The 26,913-nt window shown below is 34.7% G+C and overlaps 1 protein-coding gene across 2 annotated transcripts in view; it reads left to right on the forward strand.

Annotated features, from left to right (window-relative positions):
- Positions 1 to 2,174: 2,174 nt before the first annotated feature.
- The window catches only part of FLT3 (fms related receptor tyrosine kinase 3), a 74,556-nt gene continuing 49,817 nt past the window's right edge, over positions 2,175 to 26,913 (forward strand). For both annotated transcript variants that reach the window (XM_074303579.1, XM_074303580.1), the window contains exons 1-5: positions 2,175 to 2,514; positions 6,708 to 6,829; positions 10,862 to 11,067; positions 18,302 to 18,417; positions 21,523 to 21,640. In XM_074303579.1, the coding sequence (XP_074159680.1) occupies positions 2,466 to 2,514; positions 6,708 to 6,829; positions 10,862 to 11,067; positions 18,302 to 18,417; positions 21,523 to 21,640 (611 nt within the window). In that variant the 5' untranslated portion in view covers positions 2,175 to 2,465. The remainder of the gene's footprint in view (positions 2,515 to 6,707; positions 6,830 to 10,861; positions 11,068 to 18,301; positions 18,418 to 21,522; positions 21,641 to 26,913) is intronic.

Genomic DNA, 26,913 nt, shown 5'->3' on the forward strand with positions numbered 1-26,913 from the left:
TAATATATAACAACTTCCTCGTCCATCTCACAATCCACGGACATTTAATTTGCTTTCAGTTTTTTGTTACCACAAGAATATAGTATGAATGTGTGTGTGTGTGCACTTATAAATTTACATGTGTACGAATACAGAGTAGAAAAGAGCCCCAAATGCTATCACCACCTTCAAAAATACAAGAGAGAATTTGGCTTCTCAACAATCTATATACAAAAGACCTATTTGACTTCATGTTGAACTTGCTCAATGAGGCAACAATGTGACTTAATCATAGGTTACATTTACAAAATTGTAGAGTTTAGAACAAGGAAAGTTATATTTCTTTTGTCCTTTACCTTAATCAGACCAAATCTTTAGTATTTTGTTCAGTTTGGTGTGCTATATTTTAGAGAGGATGTTGACAATCGGTAGCATGTCCAGAGGAAGGTAACCAGAAGGGTAAGGGGGACTTGAAACCATACCCTACAAGGATCAGTTTAAGGAACTGAGAAAAGGCTTATGGGGACATGACAGCTGTCTTCAAGTATTTGAAGGGGTGTCACATTGAGTGATGGAAGAACTAGGAGCAGGAGATTTGAACTCAATGTAAGGAAAATTTAGAGCTAACCAGAAGTAGATTGAACTTTCTCAGGACCTTTCTGTGGAGGTAGTAAGCTCCCCATCATTGGAAGTCTTCAGCAGTTTAAGTGACCAGTTGTATGAGGATATCTACTTATGTATAGGTTAGACTAAGTGATCTCTGAGATTTCTTCTATCTCAGATTTTGTTTCTGTGATGTTTTGACACAATGTTTATAGATTTCCCATGTCTAATTTTTATATCTGAACAAAAGTTTTGTACAAATTAGAACACCATCAATGTTGTATGAGAAAAAAAAAAATAATGTAAGAAATTGGATTTTTAGAGCCAGAAAGGACTTCATAGTTCATTGAAAGAATATTAGATTTGGACTCAGAAACTCTGATTTCAAATTCTGACTCTTCCACATATTACTTCTGTGACCTTGGACATGTGATTTTGAACTAATTTGCTCATATTTAAAATGAGGGGCTTGAATTAATAGTCTTTAACATAACCTTCCATTTCTTAGTCTGCCGTTCTGATGCCATGAACCTCTAATTTTATAGATAAGTATACTGAGACCCAGAGAGGTTTAATTCTATTTGACTTGGAACTCCATATGGATAGAGATTGAATTTTTTCTAAGTTTTTGTGTCTTACCCAGTGCTTAGAGCAGTGGTCTGTAGATATTGAACATTTAATGCATTTTTTTCCCCACTTATACAACTGCATAGTGAAGGAGTCAGAATTATACCATATGTTTATCTGCTATGTCATATATTGAATTCTCATACAAATTAGAAAAACGACATTCAAATGAATGTAATAGATATAGATTTGTAATAGCATAGATTTTTATGATTTTACTTTGGAATGTATGCAGGTCAGGACTTTTTTTTTTTTTTTTTAGGTAAGGGGCAAAGATTTCCCCTTTTGATCATACTTAGCTGTATCACTTGAGTACTTCTCTTCCTAGTAGCCCAGAAGTAGGGTGTAGGAACAGTAGAAGGAACACCGGCTCAGAAGTCAGAGATCCTGAATAGGAAGTTTACTGCCCCAGTGATCTTGTGCAAATTGTTTCAATTCCCTTAGCCTTAGTTTTCTTTGAAAAGCGTTTTACGTACATTATTTCACTTTAGCCTCACAACAATTCTTTGAGGTAGATAGCGTGGATAGTTTAAAGGTGGAGAAAATGAGTCTCAGAGTGGTTGAGATCATAGTTACAGAGTTAGTATCCAAAGTACGATTTTAGACCTAGGTTTTCCTGACTCCAAATCCATCATTAGATCCATTGTGACAGGCTAAATATTCAGTCTTCCTTGCCTACCTAAAGTACCAGCTTCCTAACAGAGAAACCAGAAACAGTAGTGTAATGCATAGTGATGGATTGGAAGCCAAAAAGATTTAGTTTCAAATCCTGCCTTAGACATTATCTGTGACATTAGTAAGCCCCTTTGCCTGTATGCCTCCGTTTCCTCATTTGTAAAGTGGAGATAATCAATTCCTATCGAGGAATTATTATAAGACACTTCTGGATACTGTATAGATGTATGCAAACTTTAAAGCCGCGCCCACAGGCTTCCCATGCCAGCGACACTTTCTTTGCACTTGGGGCTCTGCCGGGCAGGTCGGACACTTCCCCCAGCAAAGTATTTTCAACTTCCAACTCCAGCAGTATCCCTCCTGGCCCAGCCCCTGGCCTCTGCACGCGGTCATTATAAGGAGCCACACCGAAGAAGGGTTTCCCCCGCTCATTTACTTTGCCGCAGTTACGAGGGAATTTGTGGTTGGTGACGCGCAGCCTTAAGAGCCACCTGCAGCGCTTGGCGCGCCAGACTGGGGAAGGATCTGCGGGCTCCGGGCCCGCAGCGCTGGCCTGGGGGACCCCTGTGGCACGGGAGGCCATGCTGGTGTTTTGGCTCCTAGGCGGCCGCGGCCAGCTCCGACTTCTCGGTAAGACCCTCCCCTACCAGAGCCACGCTCCCAACCTCCTTTCTTAGCTCTCCCTTCTTCCTTCACTCCACCGCCGCCAAGTCTCCTTTCTTTCTCTCCAGCTTACTTTTTGCCTACCGCCTCAGTCCCCATGCGAACTCTCTATCCAGCTCCATTTTGCGCTCTCTTTCAATCGTTCTGCCCTCTCCTTTGCCTTCCTTTCTTTCAAGATTTCCTGCCGTCTTCCTTGCCCCTCCTCTTTTCATCTGACCCTCCTCATCCGGCCTTCTCCTTTCCCCTCCAATCGCTTCGAACTTTTCCTCCGTTTCTTGCTTTTCCCTTTCGTTCATTCCCTTTCCTTCCTCTGAAACTCACTCATCTTGCTCTTTCCTCCTTCCCAAAGCGGAGTACTCTGATTCCCGGCCATCTCTTCTCAAGCCCCATTCAGTTTAACACCGCCCCCTCCTCCCCATCCTCGTCAGTCCCCTGAGAGAGTTCCATCTCTCCCGGGTCTATACCCGCCTGGGGGCACTGTGTGGCCGCCGGAGTTTGGCATCCGGAATCTGGCATCCGGAGTCTGGTGGGAAAAATCGGACTCCGAGGTCGGGGTGAGATAGCAGCAAACTGTCTCGCTATGGACTTCGTGGGAGGGTATAACCAGGAATTGCGCAGGGGCATTCATCCCTCCCTGATGGTTTTGGTAATGGAACGAACTGTGGAGAAAAACGTGCTCCTAGAACTCTTTCACCCCAGACCAAAAAAAAATAAATAAAAATCTTCCTCCCCTTCAAAAAAAATTTGAAAACCAATTATCAGACAGTAAAAACGCTTTATATGCATAGAAATAAAACGTATACAATTATAATTTAAATATCAAATTATTGTTTCTCCAAATCTCAATAGTTTCACTCGAACAAGTTGAAGCAGAGGTAATGGAAAGGGTTTGGAGTTAAGAGAATTTGTTTTTGAATTGTCTACTATCTGACTGAAAGACTTAATTTTTCTGGACCTCAATTTTCTCATCTGTAAAATAAGGAGGTTATACTGTACTATCTCCAAAGTCTTTTCCAGTTTTAAAATGCAGATTTTAGATGGAGAGTTCTTTTAAAGAACTGCATTTTTTTTTAAAATCTTTGTTTCTTTCATTTTCCTCAGAAAACTGCAAATTGCTAAAATCTTTTTTCTAATCTACCCCAAAACCTCAGGAGTTTAACTCAAAATTGAGACTCTAGGGGAAGAGAGATACTGATAAGCCCTGCTCTCAAAGTTAAATTGGGGGAGGACACCCTGTATTCAATTAAAAATCTGCTGAATTAAATGCTTCTTGGAAGTGAGATGAATTAATTCTTCTGGAACATCTGGATTCAATTCAAACAATTGTTAAGTGATTATTAAGAGTATGTTGTAGTGTGGATAAGGGGGCCTGTTTTTGTTCTGAAGATCTTTCTATTCAATCCTGATATAGTGGAAAGAGTGTTTATTGTCAGAAAGCATTGATTTCAGTTCTATCTCTAATTCATATTTAATTGTTTAATCATGGGAAAGTAATTTAATTTCTTAATACTCTAATACTCCTGAAAATCTTCTTAAAAAAAAAAAAACACCTTACTAAATAAGAGATGAATTAGCCACATTAATGAATTAGGTCCGGTAAGTAATTACTGCTGCTGCTACTGCTACTACTACTACTACTATTACTACTACTACTACTACTACTACTATTACTACTACTACTGCTAGTACTGCTACTGATCCTCTTCCTCTTTTCTACTTCTACTGCTGCTACTACTATTACTACATTCAAGCCTTTGGATCCTTTTGTGGAGGTTCAATATAGTAGCCCTTGTCCTCAAGGACCTTAAAAATCTAGTCTGGAAGGAGATATTCATAAAATCTTAATATAGAAAAATGATAAAGTACATTACAGAATGGATTGTGATTTAAGGAAGGATCACTTCTAGTTGAGCCAAGGCATGGAATGTGAGCAATCAAAAAGATAAACATGGAGGAATATTATATTTGATTTTGAGCTGGAGCCTTGAAGAAGGCTTTCAATAGTTGGAGATGGGGGAAAGTACATAAAGCTATTAGGTAAATTGTAACCTAATTGTAATGTAGGGCAAAGGAATTTATATTTTATCTACAGAACTGTAGAATATTAGAGGTAGAAAGGGTCTTAGATCATTTACATCCTCATTTTATAAATGAATAAACTAAGAAAAATAAAGTGATTTGTTTAAGGTCATCCAGGCAATATATGGTAGAGCCTCCCATATAGGTCTTTTGATTGCTATTCTGGTTCTTTTTCCACAGTAGCAGGATTGAGTAGGTAGGTCTTGGTAAACTGCTGAAAGGCTTTGATCTAGGGAGTTATATGATTTAACCAATGCATTTGGAGACTATGTAGAATTCTTGGGAATAAGTTTTTTATAGGAAGTTTTCCTTTCCCTTTTACAGAGTAAAAATGAGTTGAAATCTAACGTTAGATTTTTCATAGTTGTATGACTCTGGCAAGTAATTTAACCCTTGTTAGTCTCAGTTCCTTCAATTGTAAAATGGGACACCTGAAAAGTTCAAGTTGGAGGGTATTTCTAAAGGTTATCTAGTCCAAGAGTATTATTTTTATTTGCTTTAGAAGTATCAATCTAACCAATTATTTTACATTTCTAATTTTTTGTGCAAGCAAGACTTGTCTTTGGTAGATTGGTGTGATATCAGGGGCACTATTTTATTTTTCTTCAAAATACCTTCTGCCAACATTATAGGTAGAATTCCACCTATAGAGCTTTAATTCTTAGATCAAAGCTTTGGCTTCCCAATTAAATATTAATTCCCCTGGGAAGAGTCAGGTCTGTTATTAGACATTTACGCCTTTATCTGAGTTTAGGAAAACCTAGCAGATTGGAGAAGCTTTAGGATAACTGAAGACTAGTTTTACTTAGCAAGCATATTTTCCTAGTATCTAGTTTGATTGCTAGATAGATAATGCTTTGATTTCTCTTCAATCCAAAATACCAACACAAAAGATACATCTGAAAAAGAGACATAACTTTTCAACTATAGACCTTGTGGTTGCCTAGAAGAGACTTCTCCCCTTCCCTCCTCCACCCCCATCAGCTTCCATCAAACCTTTAGCAAATAATCAATTAGATAATCCTCTCTGGCTAAAAAGTTCTCTTGATTTCATGTATTCAGTAATGGAATGCATGAAATTATCATAAGTGTTGGAGTCTGATCACTATCTGCAAATATTAATAGCTTTTGGAAAATTTCAACTGTTTTATAAGACTTAGCAGGTCCAGAGTAAATTAGGGAGAGAAAATAACTCCAGCATTATCTTGAACAAATTAAATATCATTAACAGCAGAAATTTGGAACTTGCATCAATCTCTCTTCTTATTTATTTCTTATACTATAGCCAGATTAGCCAAATGTGTTACTTATACTGGTCTTCTAACTAATCATAACCAATCAATCAATCAAAAAGTATTATTTGGTAATTATGATATGTAAAGACAAAAAAAAATTAGTCTGCTCTCAAGGAATTTACATTCTAACAGGGAAAACCATATAGTTCTCTATGTTTTATGCCCTATATAGGGCATAAAACCTTACAGAATAAATACAAGAATTTGGAAAGTGACCCCACAGTGGTGTTCATTGGTTGCTTGTAGAACTATTTAATAGGGGGCAGCTAGGTGGCAGCTAGATGGCGTAGTGGATAGAGCACCAGCCTTGAATTCAGGAGGACCCAAGTTCAAATTTGCTCTCAGACACTTAACACTTCCTAGCTGTGTGACCCTGGGCAAGTCATTTAACCCCAGCCTCAGAAAAAAGAAAAAAGGGGAAAAAAAAGAACTATTTAATATTCTAAATTGAGGAACTAGTCAACCTAATAGTAAAAAATATCTTTTATTTTGCTGTTATGATCACCAAGTAATCTATTTCTATAAGTTAGTTAACATGCCTTTCATGAAAAATTTTTCTATCTAGGTAGCTTTTGTGTGTGTCAATAATCATTAATAGTATTGGTCGATAGTTCTTTTTGCTTTACTCATTTGTGTTTTAAGTATTAATACTATATTTTCCTCAAAAATAATTTGGTAGAGTGTTTTCAGTTTTTGAGATATTGTGTGCCATAGTTATTAATTTTAATGCTTTAAAATTTTTAAATGTTTTTAACAATTTTAAATTGTTTTGATTTTGTTTTGCAGTTATTATTTCAGCAATGGCATTTGGATCCAATGCAAATCAAGACCCACCTGTGATAAAATGTGTGTTCATTGATCACAAGAGCAATGATTCCTCAATAAGGACATCATCAACAACATTTACGGTAAAATAACATTAATAGTTTTTAAAAAATTAGACAATAGAAGAAATTATTCCAGAGACTCTCCTTAGGTTTTGTTCAGCTCCAAAAGCTGTATGGATTTCATCTGTACCCAGATCTAATATCTTTGCATATTAATTGTTAAGTATATCATCATAACACTGTGGAAAGAGAGCTAACTCTGAATATAGAGGATTTGGGTTCAAATCCCATCTCTGACAATTATTACCTGTGAGACCTTGTACAAATTATTTAATCTATCTAATCCTCATCTGTAAAATGAACAAAATCACTTTTAAGACCCTTCCCAGTTCTAGAATATAAAGTTCTATAGGCACCTGAAACTCAACAGATCCAATTATCCTTTTTCTGCTCAGCTTTCCTATTAATGTAGAGGGCACCAATATCCTTCCAGTTGCCTGGACTGAAGACCTTGATGTCATCCTCAACTCCTCAGTTTGCATTTACCTCACATAATGCAATCTGTGGTCAAGTCTTTTTGTTTCTATCATGTTTCTCATCTATGTTCTCTTTACTCACACTAGAACAAGACCTCAAAATCTCTTGCCTGGATTGTTGTAAGAGGTTTTTAATCAGGCTCTTTGCTTCAAGTCTCACCTCACCCTAATCTATCCTCCACTTGGCTGATAATTGATTTTCCTAAATCCCAGATCTGACTCTTTCCTCTAATTAGTAAACTACAGTGACATCTGTTCCCTCAGGATCAAATACAAAGTCTGTTGAGCATTTAAAGGCCTTCACAACTTGGCCCTTTCCTACATTCCCAGTTTTCTTATTACTACCTGCTCTGCACTGCAGTCCAGGTGGCATAGTTTTTGTTCTATCTTTTTTCTCCATATCTTTTTTACTGACTGTTTTTCCAACCCTGGAATATTCTCCTCCCTCATTTCAGCTTCTTCTCTTTCTTGGATTCCTTCAAGTTTCAGCTCAAATATTACATTTTCCAGAGGACTTTCCCTGTCCTCACTGATAGTGATTTCCTTCTACCTTGTATATATCTTTTATATATGTGGTTATTTATATCTTTTCTTCTTGAGGACAGGGACAGTATTTTGGCTTTTATTCATATTGATAGGAGTTAGTGAAGTGCACCTAATAAGCTTAATAAATGTTTCTTGACCTTCAAATTAATCCTATGATGCTGTAGTCATTACTTGAATGACTAAAAGGTAGTGAGAGAGATAGATTTGGTCTCATTTATGAAGTATAACATTCAATTAATCTGTAGAATTAAAAAAAACACCTCACCTGTTTAGTTGTGCCCAACTTTTTAACATCCTATTTGGGATTTTCTTGGCAAAGATTCTAAAGTGGTTTGCTAACTCATTTTACAGGTGAGAAAACCAAGACAAACAGGGTTAAATGACTTATCTGGGGTCACATAACTAGTAAGTGTCTGAGGCCAGATTTGAACATTGGTCTAACTGACTCTAGGACCAGAATTAATCCACTGAGTCATGTAGTTGTCCCCCAAAAAACACTATATTAAAAAAAATTCATTAATACATTGATGACATTGCAAATTCAGACTTATAAGACCACTTGGAAATTCAAACCTCTTCTCTTACATTGAGTAGAGTAGCTAAGAAAAGATAAAAATAAAAATTCAGGATTTAGAGATACTAGTCTTCTCTCCCCTCTTTATCTCTCTGTATCTGAATCCTTTTGTCTGTTTCCCCAGTCAAATATTTACATCTAGCTGGGAGAATGTATTCTATGAATCTAGAAGCCTGGGTTGCTGGGCACGAGGATAATCTTCCCTGCCACAGAATGAACATAGGTCTACTACTTTTCTGGAACAAAGATGAATAAATGGGACAAATGATGGAACTACATATAGTCTTAGTAGTCTGGATCAGCAAAAAGCTAAATTATTTGTCTAGGGTCACACGGCCAGTGTGTGTCAGAGATGGGATTTGAATCTAGGTCTTTCTGACTTAGACCAGCTCATTATCTTCTTCTATACCTAGCTGCCTCATGCATATATACATATTTAAATAATTGAATGAAAAAAAATTATTACAAAGATAACTTTTCCTTTAAAAAATTAAACCATATAAAGGACCAGCCTCAGAATCAGGAAATCTGGGCTCAAATTTCAGCCTCTGGAACATATCGACTCTATGCAAGTTCCTTAATCTTGGACAAGTCACTTAACCTTTAAATGCTCTAGAGTACTCTCTTAAGACCATCATTTTCACAATTTACTCATCTAAATTGTTAAAGGGCTCAGAAATTCTTGGTTCTTTTTTTTTTATAATTTATTAATTTTATAATTATAATTTTTTTTTTTTGACAATACATATACATGGGTATCTTGGTTCTTTTTTTAAAAGATATTATTTAAACTAATAAAATTAGAGATTAAGACAAACAGTAACAGATAATAGTGAGACCTGATGTCCTGAGCAGCTATTTCTGATAGATTAAATATTAAATTGGCTAGTTCTTGAACCAGGAAAAAATGTAGAAATGGATAACTCTGTTCTTGCCTTTGCTTCTAGAAGAGGGCCATTTGTATACCAGTGAAACAGCCTGCTCTGCTTTTGGATTATTTGTCCTGGTCAGGCTTATTCTGGATCTCACTGACTTTAGTCCTTATGTTGATCAAGTAACAAATGTTACTTAAAACTTAGGCAATTTATGAGAAGCCAAGGTAAATAGAGTGAAGTAAGTGATAAGACAGCTAATAAATGTCTAAGGCCAGGTTTGAACTCAGAAGGAGAAATCTTCCTGTATTCAGATGTGACATTTATCCACTTATCTGCCCCAAGATATTTTACAGACATGATGAGAACATAGAACTAAAGATATATGTTATAGTAAGATTGATATAAAAATACACATCCAGCCTGTGTCCAAGAAAAAGAGATCCAACCTTTTTTTTTGTTTGTTTTAATTTTATTTATAATTTTTTTGACAGTATATATGCATGAGTAATTTTTTTTTCATAACATTATCCCTTGTATTCATTTTTCCAAATTATCCCCTCCCTCCCTCTACTCCCTCCCCTTGATGACAGGCAATCCCATACATTTTACATGTGTTATAATATAACCTAGATACAATATATGTATGTAAATACCATTTTCTTGTTGCACATTAAGTATTAGATTCCGAAGGTATAAGTAACCTGGGTAGATAGACAGTAGTGCTAACAATTTACATTCACTTCCCAGTGTTTCTTCTCTGGGTGTAGTTGTTTCTGTTCATCATTGATCAACTGGAAGTGAGTTGGATCTTCTTTATGTTGAAGATATCCACTTCCATCAGAATACATCTTCATACAACATTGAAGCCAACCTTTTTTTTTTTTTTTTAATGAAGTATTTCTTTGCTCCATACCATAAGGAATGTAATATAATATACTTGAAGCCAGAGACATGGACATTCAATTTCTGATCCTTTTACAAATTTGATGATTAGCAAATCACTTAACCTCTCTTGTTTTTATTTCCTCATCTCTAATATAAGTCACTTGAAATGATTCATTCAGAGAAAATAATCCATGAATTTATGAAGCCTCTTTCAGCCTTGAATCTCATGATTCTGTGAGATTTGACAGTGGATGCATTGTAGGTGGTGTAAAACAGAAACTACTGCTTCACCTTCTTTCATTGCCCTCACTAACATTTGAGGCAGCAAAATATTAGATCCAAGAAATTATTATAGATTTCTAATTCTTGCTGACCCAGTTTCCATGCTATTCTTAAGCATTGTAGTGTGTTTCTTGTCAGTAAACTACCATTTGTTTACCCCTTTTGAATATTGTAATAATTGATTAATGCTTATGAAATTATTTGAAGATGCAATTAAAAGTTAGTAGTTTTTTAACTTTTTAGCTTTTTATTATATTACATACATATTACATGTTATATGTATATATATTCTAGATAATGAGGCTAAGTGTTTTGTGATATGAAAAATATAAATATTTAATACAATTTTTGTTTAAGATATGGCCATAGTCTTAACTACTGCCATTTGTATGAATTTGTTTATTTTTCAATGCAGGCATCAAATCTAATGAAAGACCTTGGATGTTCCTTGAGACCCGAAAACCCAGGAATTGCATATGAAGCATCTGAGACAGTTGAAGTAGATATTTTTGCAAACATTACATTGCAAGTGATTTTGAGTATCCCAGGGAACATTTCATGTACTTGGTTCTTTAAGAATAGCTCAACTGATTGCCAACCTCACTTTGATTTACAAAACAGGTAAGCAGAGAAATAAACACACAAGAACAGCCTTTCTTGCCCCAAAATGTAGTTCACTTGTAATTTTTAAAAGTTTCTTTTAATACCTGCATGAAACAATTTCACTGGAGGAAAGAATGGAATAGAAAGTCCCTGTACCAAACAGGGACCTCTTTATAAATTAATAAAAAGTATTATGGAATTTCCTGGCATTCAGAAAGAGTAAGCAATATGTCTATGGTTAGTCATAAAGGCATTCAGAAAGATTAAGCAATATATCTATGGTTAGTCTGAAGTGTCAGAAGCAGGATCTGAACCCAGATCTTCTTTATTTTCTTTGACTCTGAGTCCAGAAGTTTACCCATTACTCTGTTGCCTCTCATTGAATAAAAAGTGATATATAAATAAATTTAAATTCTAGAAAACTAGTACATGATCTAGACAAATTTAAACTTGTACACTTTATAAAAAACTTTCCAGACTGGACAAGAGCTGGAGGCAAGAGCTTTCCATGGAGTTGACTTCAGGCCAGCAAGGCTTAATAATTGTTCATTACTTTAGATTTGTCTGAATGTGTAGTGAGTGGTGTGAACCTATTCATCTTCAGTGCTAACTAAAGTGAGGAAATGAGTCAAGTGAAGTATCGAGGAGCCAGAAGCAAGTGGATGGTTGGATGAAACTGAAGGAGAAACTTAGGGCCACAAAGGCAAGAGGCTTGTCCTGAGCATATCAGCAGTAATATCAACATCCGAAGGACAAAATAGACAAGCCTTGATTAAGATCTGTCAAGAACTCAAGAAACTGGATCTTCAAATGGTTACAAGACCTTGAAGGCCATTTAGTTCTCATTTTACTGATGAAGAGACTAGGACAAAGATCATTTTGTCCTTTTCAGTCCTATATTTTAGAGCTAACCAATAACCCACTTCCAATCTTGACTATTTCAGTACATGCGGATTTCACATGTGGACAGCTCCCCACCATTGCTCAGATTTCTTGTATTGGAAACACCTATATTTGTGTAGTGGCTGACAAACTAAAAGTTGATAAAAAAAAAAAAAAGACTCTCTAGTTTATTCAGAGAATATACTGGGATATCTTATTTTTTTAAGTGATTGTTGTCCTTAGGTGAAAAATATTTGCAACCTTTCATTTTAGTTACATTCATAGGTAACCCCAAAAGAAAAGGCTTCTGCTGTTTCAATATTTTGCAATATATGGTATTTTTTAACAATATGTCAGGAAGTATTTGGACTCTCTATGACAAATTTTTCATCTTAATTCTTCCTCTAAACCAAAATTTAATTGTTTCAGAGATTATTTTCCAGTTGAAATGTAACTTGCTGTAGTGGAAAAAATCCCTCAGAAAGAGTTAAGAGACTGCTTCCATCTAGCTGTGTGAATTTGGTCAAATCCCTTCATATCTCTGGTCCTCTGATTTTTCATTTGTAAAATGAGAATTACAAGATGATCCCTAAAATCCTTTTCATCTCTAAAATTCTTTGATTTTTGCTTCTCTTTTCTCCCCCTACTGCTGTCACTCCTTAAAGACCAGTTATCACAGATGTGAAGGACAGACAGGATATAATCCATCTGTATCTATCTTATTAGTACTACCTACTCCACCCTCACTCTCCAAACACAGAACTATTTGGTATATTACAGCAATCATTCTATAAAGAAGAAAATACTTTTGTAGGCGTGCAATACTCAATAGTGATCTAATGGCCTGAGAAAGGTAAAGAGTCTCCATCTCTGAAATTTATTATCAGCCACAAGGGAGCAACCTAGACAGCAGAATGTGTATGTGTGTACACACACACATACATACATTAATATAGGCATTTTTATATATGTATAAATATATATTGTGGTTGTGAATTGCATGTAGAGGAGAGGTCAATCAGTGTTCAAGGTAAATTAAAACAGTAACTTTTTCAGACCAGTGCACATGCTTTTGAAGTTTTGTTCCAGATCTTTGGACACATTCACTTTCTTTTCCTCTTTTGAGGTACTTTTCAGATTGATGTGGCATAGTTACTTTTTAAAATTTGAGTTAAAATGAAGAACTTTATTAACATCTGAAGGCTTATTGCTTAGAGGCATGTTACTGAAAAAACTTACTGACAAGTCCACAATCTTTTCATCTGATTATGGTGAAAAGCAAAGAAGAAAACTGAGAGTTCCTTCCCTTGGTGTGTGTGTGTGTGTGGGGTGTGTGTGTGTGTGTGTTTGGGGGGGGGGGGTGAAATCGTTTACCTGAGAAAAACTACCTGCATTAATTCTTGATATTGGCTTCTGTTGGATTGAATTGAGTGCTTTTCCTTCACACACACACACACACACACACACACACACACACACACACACACACAATTTTACTTTGATAAAAAAAAAAAACTAATGGAATCAAATAATTTTAGAATTAGATTTTATTTCATAGTTACTGGACTATTTTTAGAGATATTCGTAATCTGTTCATGGGTTCACAGAGTTCTTGTAGGACTGCAAAGCATCCTGAGTGGTACGGATGACTCAAACCCAGAACATCACCACTACATGATAAAACACATGCCCTACTGACTTACCAGTGACATCATTTTTGAATATAAATGTCAGTCTATAATAATTTTACATGTATATTTATGTATGTATAGTGCATGATGTGGATGTCCTAAAGACCAAAGAGTGAGTGCAATTCCAAGTTTACTTACTACTAAGGAATAACTTGAGAATAAGAACCACTGACTCTGAAACAATACACTTTTAAAACTCATTCAAGATAATACTCATCATTGCTAGTTTTGAAAAGGTGAGACTACTTGGACTAATTCTTAAGAAATGTCCACTCAAACAAATGTCAGAAAAGGAATAAGAGAAAGGAACAAAAGGAGTAGTAAGAAAAGACAGAAAAGTAAAATAAAAGTGAAGACTTTGTTATTTCATAATGACTACCATCTATAATATCTCTCTATTTATTTCTAGTGGTTTGTATCTAGGGATCAAGAAACTTTAAAAACTTATTTTAAAGATATAGTTGTTAATGGCAATTCTATTCTGTGACTAAGGAGTTGTAGTTAAGATTAAGGAGCTAATGGCAGTGACTCATTTGGACAAGGAGCAGCTAGGTGGTGCACTAAATAGAACACTAGACTAGAACTGTAGTAGTCAAGAAGACATCAAATCTGGATTTAGATACTTAGTAGCTGTGTAACCCTAAATCGCTTAACCATATTTGCCATAGTTTCCTTATCTGTAAAAAGAGCTAGAGAAGGAAATGACAAACCACTTTAGTATTTTTGCCAAGAAAACCCAAATGGGGTTATGAAGAGCCAGATACAACCGACATGACTCAACAACAACAAAATCTTAGCTATTATTATGATTTATCGTTGTTATTAGTTATAGCTCCTGAACTTATTCCTGAACCCATTACCACTACCCATTTGTCCATAATAGCCACAATGTGTGACAACCTAGAATTATCCATACAGGCTGACTTCAGGTTTACATTTACATATCTAAGCAAGGGTAGGGAGTCATCTGATTTGTTAATCTGGTATCTTGTGAGATACAGGAAAGGTCTTCTAAAGGTTCCATTTGCCTGCAGGTCACCAGAGGAAGTGGGAGTGAAACTACTTTAAAGACCCCTGCTAGTCCAGTCCTCACTTCAAATGAGCTATAGTCTTTAGAACTTCTTTGTTATTAATCAGTTAGGTATTAGGTCAATAAATACTTATTAATAGCAAAGTTGTCACCTGAAGGAATGGGTAAAACTTTGACTTTTTAGATTTAGAGATTGAAGGACCATTTACATTATCTAACAGGCTGAAAAAAACATTTATGTAGAGCTCTTGTAGTCAGGCAGTTGTGTTAAATATTGGAAGTAGATCATATGTATAATAGGTATTGCATTTCTTGCTTTCTCAGTGGATGGAGGGGGAAAATTGGAACTGAAAATAAAAATAAATTAGAATGGGAGGTATAAATTAGTGTTAAACAGTCAAGTTTCATAGAATTTGTGAGCTTTTCCAGCAAGATGCAAATTAACTATGTAGATCTATTTTAAAAACAAAGATTATGTAAATTTTATAGTTTATTTAAATAATACCTGGTAAGGTTTTAAGGGAGAACTAAATGTATACAGTTATACTGTGAGAAAGGAAAATGTTCTTTGAAAAGAAGTGTATAAAAACAAAAATCAAAAATTATTTTGGACTTTATATGATTGTTTTTCTCTAGAGAAATATTTCTTTGAAATTTTAATAGAACTTAGTGGGAAAATATTTCATGTTCACACAACACCTAAAGGAATAATTCTGGTAAATAATAAAATGAGATTCAATTTCACTATTTGGATAAGATCTGAACATGAGTAGCAGTGAATTGAATTTGAATGTATCTAGTTCCAAATCATTACTGTTAGATCAAGTTAGGTCAATTTGGACAAGTCAATCTCTAGTTTTCTCATCTGTAAAATGAAAAGATTGGTTTAATTACGTATTTAGTTTGTCTTTTTCTGTGGAGAAGAATTATTTTGTAACTTGAGATGCCTCTGTTTGTGGGAAAGAAGATTATCTCTGCTAAAAGTAGAGCCATATATGTATGTATGCATGGATGTATGTGTGTGGAGGGAGGAGGAAAGGAGGAGGCAGCTGCTCTTAAAAGCAATGGGATCTTTTGATCAAAACACTTTTATCTGTTTCCAATAGTGATGACTTTTGGGAATGGGGTTATGGTGATTACTTCTTCCCCTTAATCACTTGATTAGGGCTTTACAATTGACCAGTTGACTTGAGTTGAATTGCTGGAAATCCCTGAACTTTATGACTGGTAAGGTAGCTTCTATTTAATAAAATGCAATTATTCTGTTCAATGTCTCTAAATTTTCTTACCCTAGAAGAAAACTATGTCTAGATTTAGGGATACTAAATATCATAAACCAAACCCCTTATTTTACAAAGTAACAAACCAAGGCCAGGAGAATTAAAAAACTTGTTCAAGGTCTTATAAGTTACAAGTGTCAGAGCTGATTTTAAATGTAGGTTCTTTGCAAATTATCCAGAATCTTAATTTCTACATAGGTAATCATAATTTCCACAATTATCTCTCTTTCTAAAAGCTCATTTGAAAATAGATGAAATTACTTGTTAATGAGGATGTTAGAAATGGTAACGTAAGAAGATTTCTGTAGCTCATACTCAAAAGTAGTTTCACTATGCAACAATGAGAAGCTCTACAATTAAGAGTATTATATTTATTAATAATTCTTTTGTGAGTGCTCAGTTGATTATATTATCAGAGAAAGAGCATATCTTTTAACTGTAGGGAATGTGTTAAACCCAAATTTTTATTTTTTAAAAATCTTTACGTCTTTTTTATCTATCTCTCTCCTTGTATTCTGTATTTATTCTACCCAAAATAGACTAATTCCATCTTGAATTCATATTGTCTCCTTTCTCTGAACTTTTGTTAAAAACCATTCCTTATTCCTGGACTGGGCTACTGATACCCTTCCTAATCTCCTGGATCCTGGGAATTACTTTTCTTCTTTCAAGATTCAACCTAAAGCCACCTGTTCTATAAAACTTTCCTTGAAAACAATCTCTTCCCCATTATAATGTAAATTTTTTGATAATCTTATGTATTTTTTTCACTCACCCCTAGCAAAGTGCCTCATACATAACAAATCCTTAATATATACTTCCTGTCTCTTTATTGATCTCTCCCTACTCCAATTTCTCATTCAGCTATAAATATAAAGTATTTCTTTAGTTATTTTGAACACAAAGTTGACAAACAAAACAACACAGTCACTGCCCTCTAAAATGAGGGATTTTGAATTTCTGCAAATAAATATTGTATAAGGTAAAATGTAATAAAGGCTAAAGAAAGATCCAAAAAAGAAAATTTTGAAAAGGAAGAGATCAATTTTAGCTGGGATTTAGTGTGGATGTATGTGGATGTGTGGATGTGTGTGGATGTGGTAGTAGTAATAGTTGTTGTAGTAATGTTGGTTGGGATGGAATCAGAGAAGGATTCACAGAGGTCTTTTTTTTTTCCCCTGAGGCTGGGGTTAAGTGACTTGCCCAGGGTCACACAGCTAGGAAGTATTAAGTGTCTGGGACCACATTTGAACTTTGGTCCTCCTGAATTCAAGGCTGGTGCTCTATCCACTGCGCCACGTAGCTGCTCCTCACCGAGGTCTTGATACTTGATTGGGCTTTGGGAGAAAAGGATTTCAATAAGTAGAAATGAAGCCAGCAGCAGTCCAGACATAAAGTACACAAATGCATAAGCCTAGGAGATAAGAAAAGATTAAGAAATAGCTTAATCCAATTTGGGTGGAATGTATAATAGCATTAAAGATAATAGTATAAAATAAAACTTTGAGGTAGTGAAGGACCTTCAATGCCAAGGTAAGGAGTTGGCATTAGATCCTAGAGGCCACAGGAGCCCTGGAGGGTTTTTGAACAATAGAAGAACATAGTCAGATCTATTAATATTAGGAAGATTATTTTTGGAAGTTAGAAAGTAGGGCACATAATCTCATTGAATTTTGTCAGTCCTTCCCCTTCGCACTTATTTCCTACTGATTTGAAGTCATAATTGGGCACCTATTTTTTTTGGCTCTCCCCCATTTACCATTTTTCAATTGTGAGTTGCTGAGAGCAGAATCTGTGTTGTATCATCTATGCATTACCAGCACAAAATATAATCCCTTGTACATAGTTGGCTCATAATGTATAATAAATTGTTCAAAACTGAATTTTGAAGGCAATATTGGAGAGTAGAAAGAAGTATTAGTTTGGAGTCAGATGACCTGTGTTTGAATCCTGCCTCTGTCACTTACTATCTATGTGTTTCTGTGTAAGTCCATTTCACCTCTTTATGGACTTTAATCTCATCATCTGTAAAATGAGTAATTTAAGCGTAATTACTCTTAAAGCAGACTTTCTCTAATCCCTTGAAATTATATACCTAGAGCATCTGCACACCTTAAAACTCCACCTAAGAGCCAGTTCTGATGATGGGGATAAAGATAATGATCCTATAGATAAAGATGAATTGGAGAGGGCAAGGTCTTTCCTCTTTCACAGAGTACTTTGTGGTCACTATTAGAGATTGAATATTTACCCTAACAGACCGAAGCTCTGATTTAGCATCACTTATTTTATTTTATTTTTTATTTTTTTATTTTTTTTGGTAGTTCACAAACTTTCCATAATAACAAATTTTCTTTCCTGTTTTGCAGAGGAGTTGTCTCCATAGTCATTCTGAAAATGACAGAAACTCAAGCTGGAAAATACCTACTTTCAATTCAAAGTGACATTATGAATTACACAGTGATATTTACAGTGAGTGTAAGAAGTAAGTTGGGTTTAATAATAGAGATCCAAAAGACTTTGAGAGAATGGCTTCAATGTCTTGATTTATTTTGTTATTCTCTAGAAGACTTATCTTTTGCCTAGAGAACCGGATGCAGATTTTTAAGATTGACAAAGTTGGATTGCTTGTGCTCTTTGGACCCACTTGAAATAACCTATGTGAAGTTCTGAGTAGGATTCAAGTCATTTACTAAAAGTCAACAATATACAGCAATTATAATATGTTAGTCATATGAATGATCAATCTAATACTTACTTTGCTATTATGTAAGTTGTTAGCTGAGAGGATTCAACACTTCCCATATGCTTCAGAGCTTGATAAAATTTATGAACATAGGCCTGAGACCTAGAACGTGAGCTGGAAGAGATAATAAGGCTCATCTAGGCCATCCCCATTATTTTTACAGATGAAGAATCAGAGGACCAGAGGAAAAGTGACTTGCCCCCTTTGAGAAAGGCATGTGTTAAATTTACTTGTCTTTTTCTTCTTTAGAACATCAATACTTCATCTTACTGGTCAGAGAAAATAAGAACTTTTCCCAACCTCTGCCTTCCTTCTTTCTACCTCCAGCTTTACTGGACAGAACAGAGTCAACCATTAGCTTAGTAGTCTTGCAAATGGGTGATTCCATTTGTAGGCCTACAGATGTTTTCCCCAAACGTGCTACTGGTACACCAGGACTTCTATTTGGTATTGTCTCTGACTCCTCCCCATCCTGATTGACTTATGTTGCTCTGAGACTAAATGGCATTGCACATCAACATTCCATTCATTACCTTTCCACCTGCTCATACAGAATAAAGGATAAGAAATGCTTCTTATGTCTTAGCACAACTTTTTGCCAGTGCAGCACTCCAGAAAACTTGGACTTCTTAGTGTTTAGGGAATACCATCATCTCCATGATAAAGAAGTGAACAGATTTTTATGAACTTATAATTATGAAAGTTGGGGTCAAATCCTGCTTTATTCACAATGCTGTCAAATATAAAGACAAAAATGAAATGAGATGTCTTCAGGAAGCTTCTATCCTATAGGAATTGAATAGGAGTCAATGGAATTGAGTGAAAGTATTGTACTAGATGATCTCTAACATCCTTTCCAGTTTTAAAATTAATGTGTATGATTCTAAATGTTTTAAAAGCTGTCATGTGGAAGAGAATTCCAAATTATATTGAGTCTTAAAGGATTAGAACTAGGATTGATACTGGTCATTACAGAGGAACACACTGGTTTAATGTGAAGAATAGCCTTTTTTTCAAAAAAGATTAGCTTTTATTTCCAAAATATACACAAAGATAGTTTTCAACATTTAGCCTTGGAAAACCATGTGTTCCATTAAATGCTTCTCCTTCCCTCGATAAATATATATATATTTCCACATTTATCATGCTGCATGAAAAATTATCAAAAAGGGAAAAAAAAATGAGAAATTTAAAAAAGCAAGAACAACAAAAAAGTGAAAATACTATGTTGTGATCCACATTCAGTCCCCATAGTCCTTTTTCTGGATTAGATGGCTCTCTCCATTACATGTCTATTAAAATTGGCCTGAATCATCTCATTGTTGAAAAGAGCCTGGTCCATCAGAGTTGATCATCACATAATCTTGTTCTTGCTGTGTACAATGTTCTCTTGATTCACTCTACTTAGCATCAGTTCATGTAAGACTCTCCAGGTCTTTCTGAAATCATCCTGCTGATCATTCCTTATAGAACAATAATATTCCATTGCATTCATATACCATAACTTATTCAGCTGTTTCCTAAGAGATGAGCATCAATTTCCAGTTCCTTACCATCACAAAAAGAACTGCTACAAACATTTTTGCACATGTGGGTACCCTGTCCTTTTTTATGATCTCTTTGGGATTCAGCTCCTATAGAGACATTGCTAGATCAAAGGGTAAGCACAGTTGATAGCCTTTTGTATATAGTTATAAAATGCTCTTCAGCATTGGATCAGTTCACAACTCCACCAACAATGTATTCATTTCCCAGTTTTTCCACCTTCCCTCCAACATTTATTATTATATTTTCCTATCATTTTAGCCAATCTGAGAGGTGTGTAGTGTACCTCAGAGTTGTCTTAATTTGCATTTCTCTGATCAGTAGTGATTTGGAGCATTTTTTCATGTGACTAGAAATAATTTTAATTTCTTCATCTGAAAATTGTCTGTTAGTATCCTTTGGCCATTTATCAATTGGAAAATGGTTTGTAGAGGCAGCTAGGTGGCACATGGATAGAGCACAAGCCTTGAATTCAGGAGGACCCGAGTTCAAATCTGGTCTCAGACACTTAACACTTCCTAGCTATATAACCCTGGGCAAGTCACTTAACCCCAGCCTCCAAAAAAAAAAAAAAAAAAAAGGTTTATAAGGAATAACCTTCTACTAATTAAAGTATGTTCCCTTGAAAGGTACCATGTCCCCATTATTGGGACTATTAAAACTAAAGGATGTAGTTTAAAAAGATATCTTCACTAGTGTCCTGACACAATAGATTCCAGTTCTGGAGGGAACAGGAGGTTAATTGCTACACAATTAATGAAAAACCAAACAAAACCAAATGAGGTAATGAAGAGCTTTATATTACTGGTATTTCTCTCTCTTTCTTACTTAGCAAGTATAAAATTCCCATCTTGTTATAATCCCATCCCATCTTCCCCCCTATACTCATTTTCCCTTATAACACTTTGAGTGCCAATCAGCTCCATAGAAATGATATTGATGAGAGAACAACTATGAAACTCGAGGTTTCAACCTCTGTTAGTTAATATGATAAATGAATTGTATGGAATAAAGTACATGATATGGGGTTTAAATATTTTTATTACTTCTGAGAACTAAAAAAACTTCTTAAATGATCAGTTATAAATAAGCAATAATGCTTTTTTTTTTTTTTTTTTTTCAATTTAAAGTATCATTTATTAGCCAGCCAGGGACTGACCCCACTAGATCAACCCCGAGCCTTTAGCGAGGTACACTTTTTAAGCAGATTTGCCACATCCTGGTACAGCCTAAGCAATAATGCTTTTGAAAAAAAATCTTATCATATACTTTAAAATGTGCCTTGAATTAATTTTACAGGAAAACTCAGAAAACCATACTTTAGAAGAATCGAAAACCAAGATGCAATAGTCTGTATATCAGAAGGCTTCCCAGATCCAGTGGTAGAGTGGTCTTTTTGCAATCCAGAGAGTAAAAGGTAAGATGCTTGCAACTCATGTTGATAATTATGCTTATGGACTTCATAGATTACATTCTCTATTACAATTTTTTAAATGTGCAAATCAAATGTTATAAGTTTTAGCCAATCTAATAATTTAATATCATACTTATTTTTAAGCAAATAGTTTATACTACTGTAATGAAAAGATGATATATCCAAAATATTAAAGTTAATATAATAGTCAATAGTGCCTTCTTTTTATCTCTACTAAAGCTGACATTTCTAAGGATAATAAAAATCAGCAAATTAAAATGTTGTTTGAAATTAAAAAATGAAAATACATTGAACTGTTATTATTTTATTTGATGATAAAATGTTAACTACACCCAAGAAATGTCAGTTATAATGGTGATGAGATGGGAAGACCATATACTATTTTAAGATAGATAGAAATTCCCCATAAATCAATTAGTAAGCATCCTGTGTGCCAGGAACCATGTTAAGCACTGAGGATACAAATACAAAAGTATGATGCCAGAATATCATGAACCGTGATCTGAAGCATAAACCAGAACATCTGAACCAACCTATTCACAGTGTTAATGCTTTTGTTTGTGGTGAGAAAGATAGGAACTAGACTATTCAGAGAAAACTATTTAGTTATTAAAGCATCTAGCACAAGGTTCCAAGAAAGTGGCCCAGAGACAGAAATTCTTTGGATCCAGAATGTATCAGAAGAACATTAGGGATAAGATCCAAGGAGCAAATAGAAAAATATGATCCATGGTCAAGCAATACTTCTAGAATGGAACAAAATTTGTATAAGGAATTCATGCTCAGTCACATCCAACCACGTCCTGATGTCCTTTGAAATTTACTTTGTTCTTAATGAGGTTCAGCTATGGACAGCTCCTAGCTGCCACTAGCATTCCTGAAACTGAGTAGGCAAATAGATAGTAAAGAAAAACCTATTGTATTAGTCTGAAAAGACATGTAGATTTAAAAAATTATTTTCATGTATATAGTTCTTATTGTAAATGAAAATATTGATGACTATGAAAGTAAAAGTAAATTCATGAAAAAAATTCATAGACATAATTATTGCATAAGTAAAACCTACTTTGGCACACTGTGATTTTATTTACTCAAAAAATCCAGAGGCTCTTCTGTTGCCTCAAAAATGCTATATTCTACCAATTCTGTCCTATCCCATTGTGTTTTATCTTATCCTCAACTTGAATAGAAAGTTTGTTATAATATGGCTCCAAACTCCCTGTTCTTTATAAATCAATTTAAAGAATATCAGATGTTTAATATTATTTTTCTGGTCTTATTTCACATTAGCCTTTATGTGTTATGTTCCAGGGAAACTAGATTACTAACTATTCACTGAATTCAGCATTCCATCTTTTATGTACATATATTTATAAAATGTACTCTTCCTCATATCCACATTTTTTTCTTCAAACTTTTTCCACATAGAACATTTAATAAGCATTTACTATGTGCATGTCACTGCGCAAAGTCCTGGAAAAACAAAAACAACAAAAACAGGATAGTACTTAACTCTCAAGGAACATGCTTTCTAATAGGAGAATATAAAACATAAAGGAGATCTGGAAAGGAGGGGAGGGCCTTACACAGGGATAAGGCAACTGGTATGGAAGTGAAGCCAACCAGGGAGTAAAAAGTGTTCTCTGATCACCTGCATAAAAATGTTTTCTTCCTCCAAGTATCCCAAGATTTCATTGTCTGAAAAAGTAATTCTCAAACTTTTTGGTCTCAGGTCACAAGGTTTACATTCTTAAAAATTATTAAGAATTCCAGAGGAGCTTTTATTTATGTGGATTACATCTGCTGATATTTACTATATTATTAAATAAAACATCTTAGTATTATTATGAAAAGTTTTGACATCACCAATGCTTCCTGAAAGTATTTCAGAGACATTCAAGAGTTTCTGGACCACTTAAAAAAAAAAAAAAGTTTATAATTTTATAATTTAAACTTTTTTTTTTGACAATACATATGCATAGATAATTTTTTTTTTAACATTATCCCTTGTACTCCCTTCTGTTCCAAATTTTTCCCCTCCTTCCCTCCACCCCCTCCCCTAGATGGCAGGCATTCCCATACATATTAAATATCTTATAGTATATACTTAGTACAATATATATGTGCAGAACTAAATTTTGTTGTTGTTGTTGTTGCAAAGGAAGAATTGTATTTGGAAGGTAAAAATAATCTTTGAAGAAAAACAAAAACAAAACAAACAAACAAAAAATCCAAAAACAAAAACAAAAAAAATGCTCACAGTTACACTCCTTTCCCAGTGTTCCTTTTCTGGGTGTAGCTGATTCTGTCCATCATTGATCAATTGGAATTGGATTAGATCTTCTCTATGTTGAAGATATCCACTTCCATCAGAATACATCCTCATACAGTATCATTGTTGAAGTGTATAATGATCTCCTAGTTCTGCTCGTTTCACTCAGCATCAGTTGATTTAAGCTCTCCAAGCCTCTCTGTATTCCTCCTGTTGATCATTTCTTACAGAACAATAATATTCCATAACATTCATATACCATAATTTACCCAACCATTCTTCAATTGATGGGCATCCGTTCATTTTCCAGTTTCTAGCCACTACAAAAAGAGCTGCCACAAACATTTTGGCACATACAAGTCCCTTTCCCTTCTTTAGTATTTCTTTGGGATATAAGCCCAGTAGTAGCACTGCTGGGTCAAAGGGTATGCACATTTTGATAACTTTTGGGGCATAATTCCAGATTGCTCTCCAGAATGGTTGGATTCTTTCACAACTCCACCAGCAATGCATCAGTTGGACCACATTTTCAGAAGCACTGGTTTAGGTCTTGCCTCCCCCCCATTACTCCATATCTTATATTTATACTTATCTCTCCATATTATGTTTTGCTAGGAAAGTGTGGCTTCCTTGATGGCAGTGCCTATTTCATTTTTTTAATCTTTATATTCCAAGTACCTAATACAGTGCTTTTCACATATTAGGTACTTAATATATTTGTAGATTGAATTGAATAGTACCCATGCCCTCTTTTGTGGTATTTTAGATATTTAATTACCTTTAGTTACCCATGTTTATCATATGAGGAATGATTAAGAAAATACAGTTATTTGTTTGACAAAAAATTATACTTAGTCATATGACCATAGACTAAGAACTGGAAAGGTCCTTTGAGGCCATTTTATCTAATTTCCTAATTTTAGAATGAGGAAACTAATAGTCAAAGAATGTGACTTGCCCAGGGTCACACACCTAATAAGTGTTAGAGATATTATTTGAACTCAGGTCTTTTTTTAAAAATAGCTTTTTATTTTTAAAAAATATGCAAAGATAATGTTCAACATTCACTCTTATAAAACCTTGTGTTCCAAATTTTTCTCCCTCCCTTTCCCTCACTCCCTCTCACTAGACAGCAAGTAATCCAATATAGGTCAAACATGTGCAATTCTTTTTTTTTTTTTTAATAATATATTTTTATTTGCATTTTTTTTGCATTTTTCAGCATTTATCCTTACAAAATCTTGGGTTCCAAATTTTTCTCCCTCCCTTCCTTCCATCTCCTCCCCTAGGACAGCAAGTAATCCAATATATGTTAAACATGTGCAATTCTTCTATACATATTTCCACATTCATCATGCTGCACAAGAAAAATCAGCTCAAAAGGGAATGAGAAAGAAAAAAAAAGCAAGCAAACAACAACAAAAAGGTGAAAATACTACGTTGTGATCACATTCAATCCTCCTAGTCCTCTTTCTGTATTCAAGTGGCTCTCTCCATCATAAGTCTATTGGAATTGGTCTGAATCAGAGTTGATTATCATATAATTTTCTTGTTTCTGTATACAATGTTTTTTTGGTTCACTTCACTTAGTGTCAGTTTATATTAGTCTCTCCAGGTCTTTCTGAAATCCTCCTACTGATCGTTTTTTGTAGAACAATAATATACCATAATTTATTCAGCCATTCTTCAATTGATGGGCATCCTTTAAGTTTCCAGTTCCTTGCCACTACAAAAAGGGCTGCTACAAACATTTTTGCAACATATACAAAATATATTTTTTCTAAACATTTTCATATTTATCATTTTGTACTAAAAAAATATCAAAAAGGTAAAAAAATCGAGAAAGAAAAAAAATCAAGCAAACAACAACAGAAAAGGTGAAAGAACTATGTTGTGATCCATATTCAATCCCCATAGTCCTCTCTTTGGATGTAGAGGATGCTCTCCATCACAAGACTATTGGAATTGGCCTGAATTACCTCATTGCTAAAATAACTCAGGTCTTATTTATTATTATTATTATTATTTATTATACCTTTTTATTTACAAAACATATGCATGGGCAATTTTTCAACATTGACCCTTGCAAAATCTTCTGTTCCAACTTTTCCCTTCCTTCCCTCTACCTCCCTGCCCCCAGGTGGCAGGTAGTCCAATACATGTTAAATCTGCTAAAGTATATGTTAAATACAATATATGTATACATATTTATACAGTTTTCTTGCTGCACAAGAAAAATTGGATTTAGAAAGAAGGTAAAAATAATCTGAAAGAACTCTGGGAGATGACTATGAACCACTACAAAGAATTCCCAATCCCTCTATTTTTGTCTGCCTGCATTTTTGATTTCCTTCACAGGCTAATTGTACACTATTTCAAAGTCCGATTTTTTTTTGTACAGCAAAACAACTGTTTGGACATGTATACATATATTGCATTTAATTTATACTTTAACACATTTAACTATTTTTAAAAATCTGAGAAGGAAAACAAGAATGCAAGCAGACAATAAGAGAGTGGAAATGCTATATTTCCCATAGTTCTTTCCCATAGTTCTTTTGCTGGGTGTGGCTGTTTCTCTTCACTACTGAACATCTGGAACTGATTTGGTTCATCTCATTGTTGAAGAGGGCCACATCCATCAGAATTGATCATCCTACAGTATTGTTGTTGAAGTATATAATGATCTCCTGGTTCTTCTCATTTCACTTAGTAACAGTTCATGTAAGTCTCTCCAGGCCTTTCTGAAATCATCCTGCTGGTCATTTCTTACAGAAAAATAATATTCCATAACATTCATATACCACAACTTATTCAGACATTCTCCAATTGATGGGCATCCATTCAATTTCCAGTTTCTAGCCACTACAAAGAGGGCTGCCACAAACATTTTTGCACATACAGGTCCCTTTCCCTTCTCTTTGGGATATAAGCCCAGTAGTAATACTGCTGGATCAAAGTATACACACAGTTTGATAATTTT

Source organism: Sminthopsis crassicaudata, chromosome 3 (genome assembly GCF_048593235.1).
Source record: "Sminthopsis crassicaudata isolate SCR6 chromosome 3, ASM4859323v1, whole genome shotgun sequence".
NCBI lineage: Eukaryota > Metazoa > Chordata > Mammalia > Dasyuromorphia > Dasyuridae > Sminthopsis > Sminthopsis crassicaudata.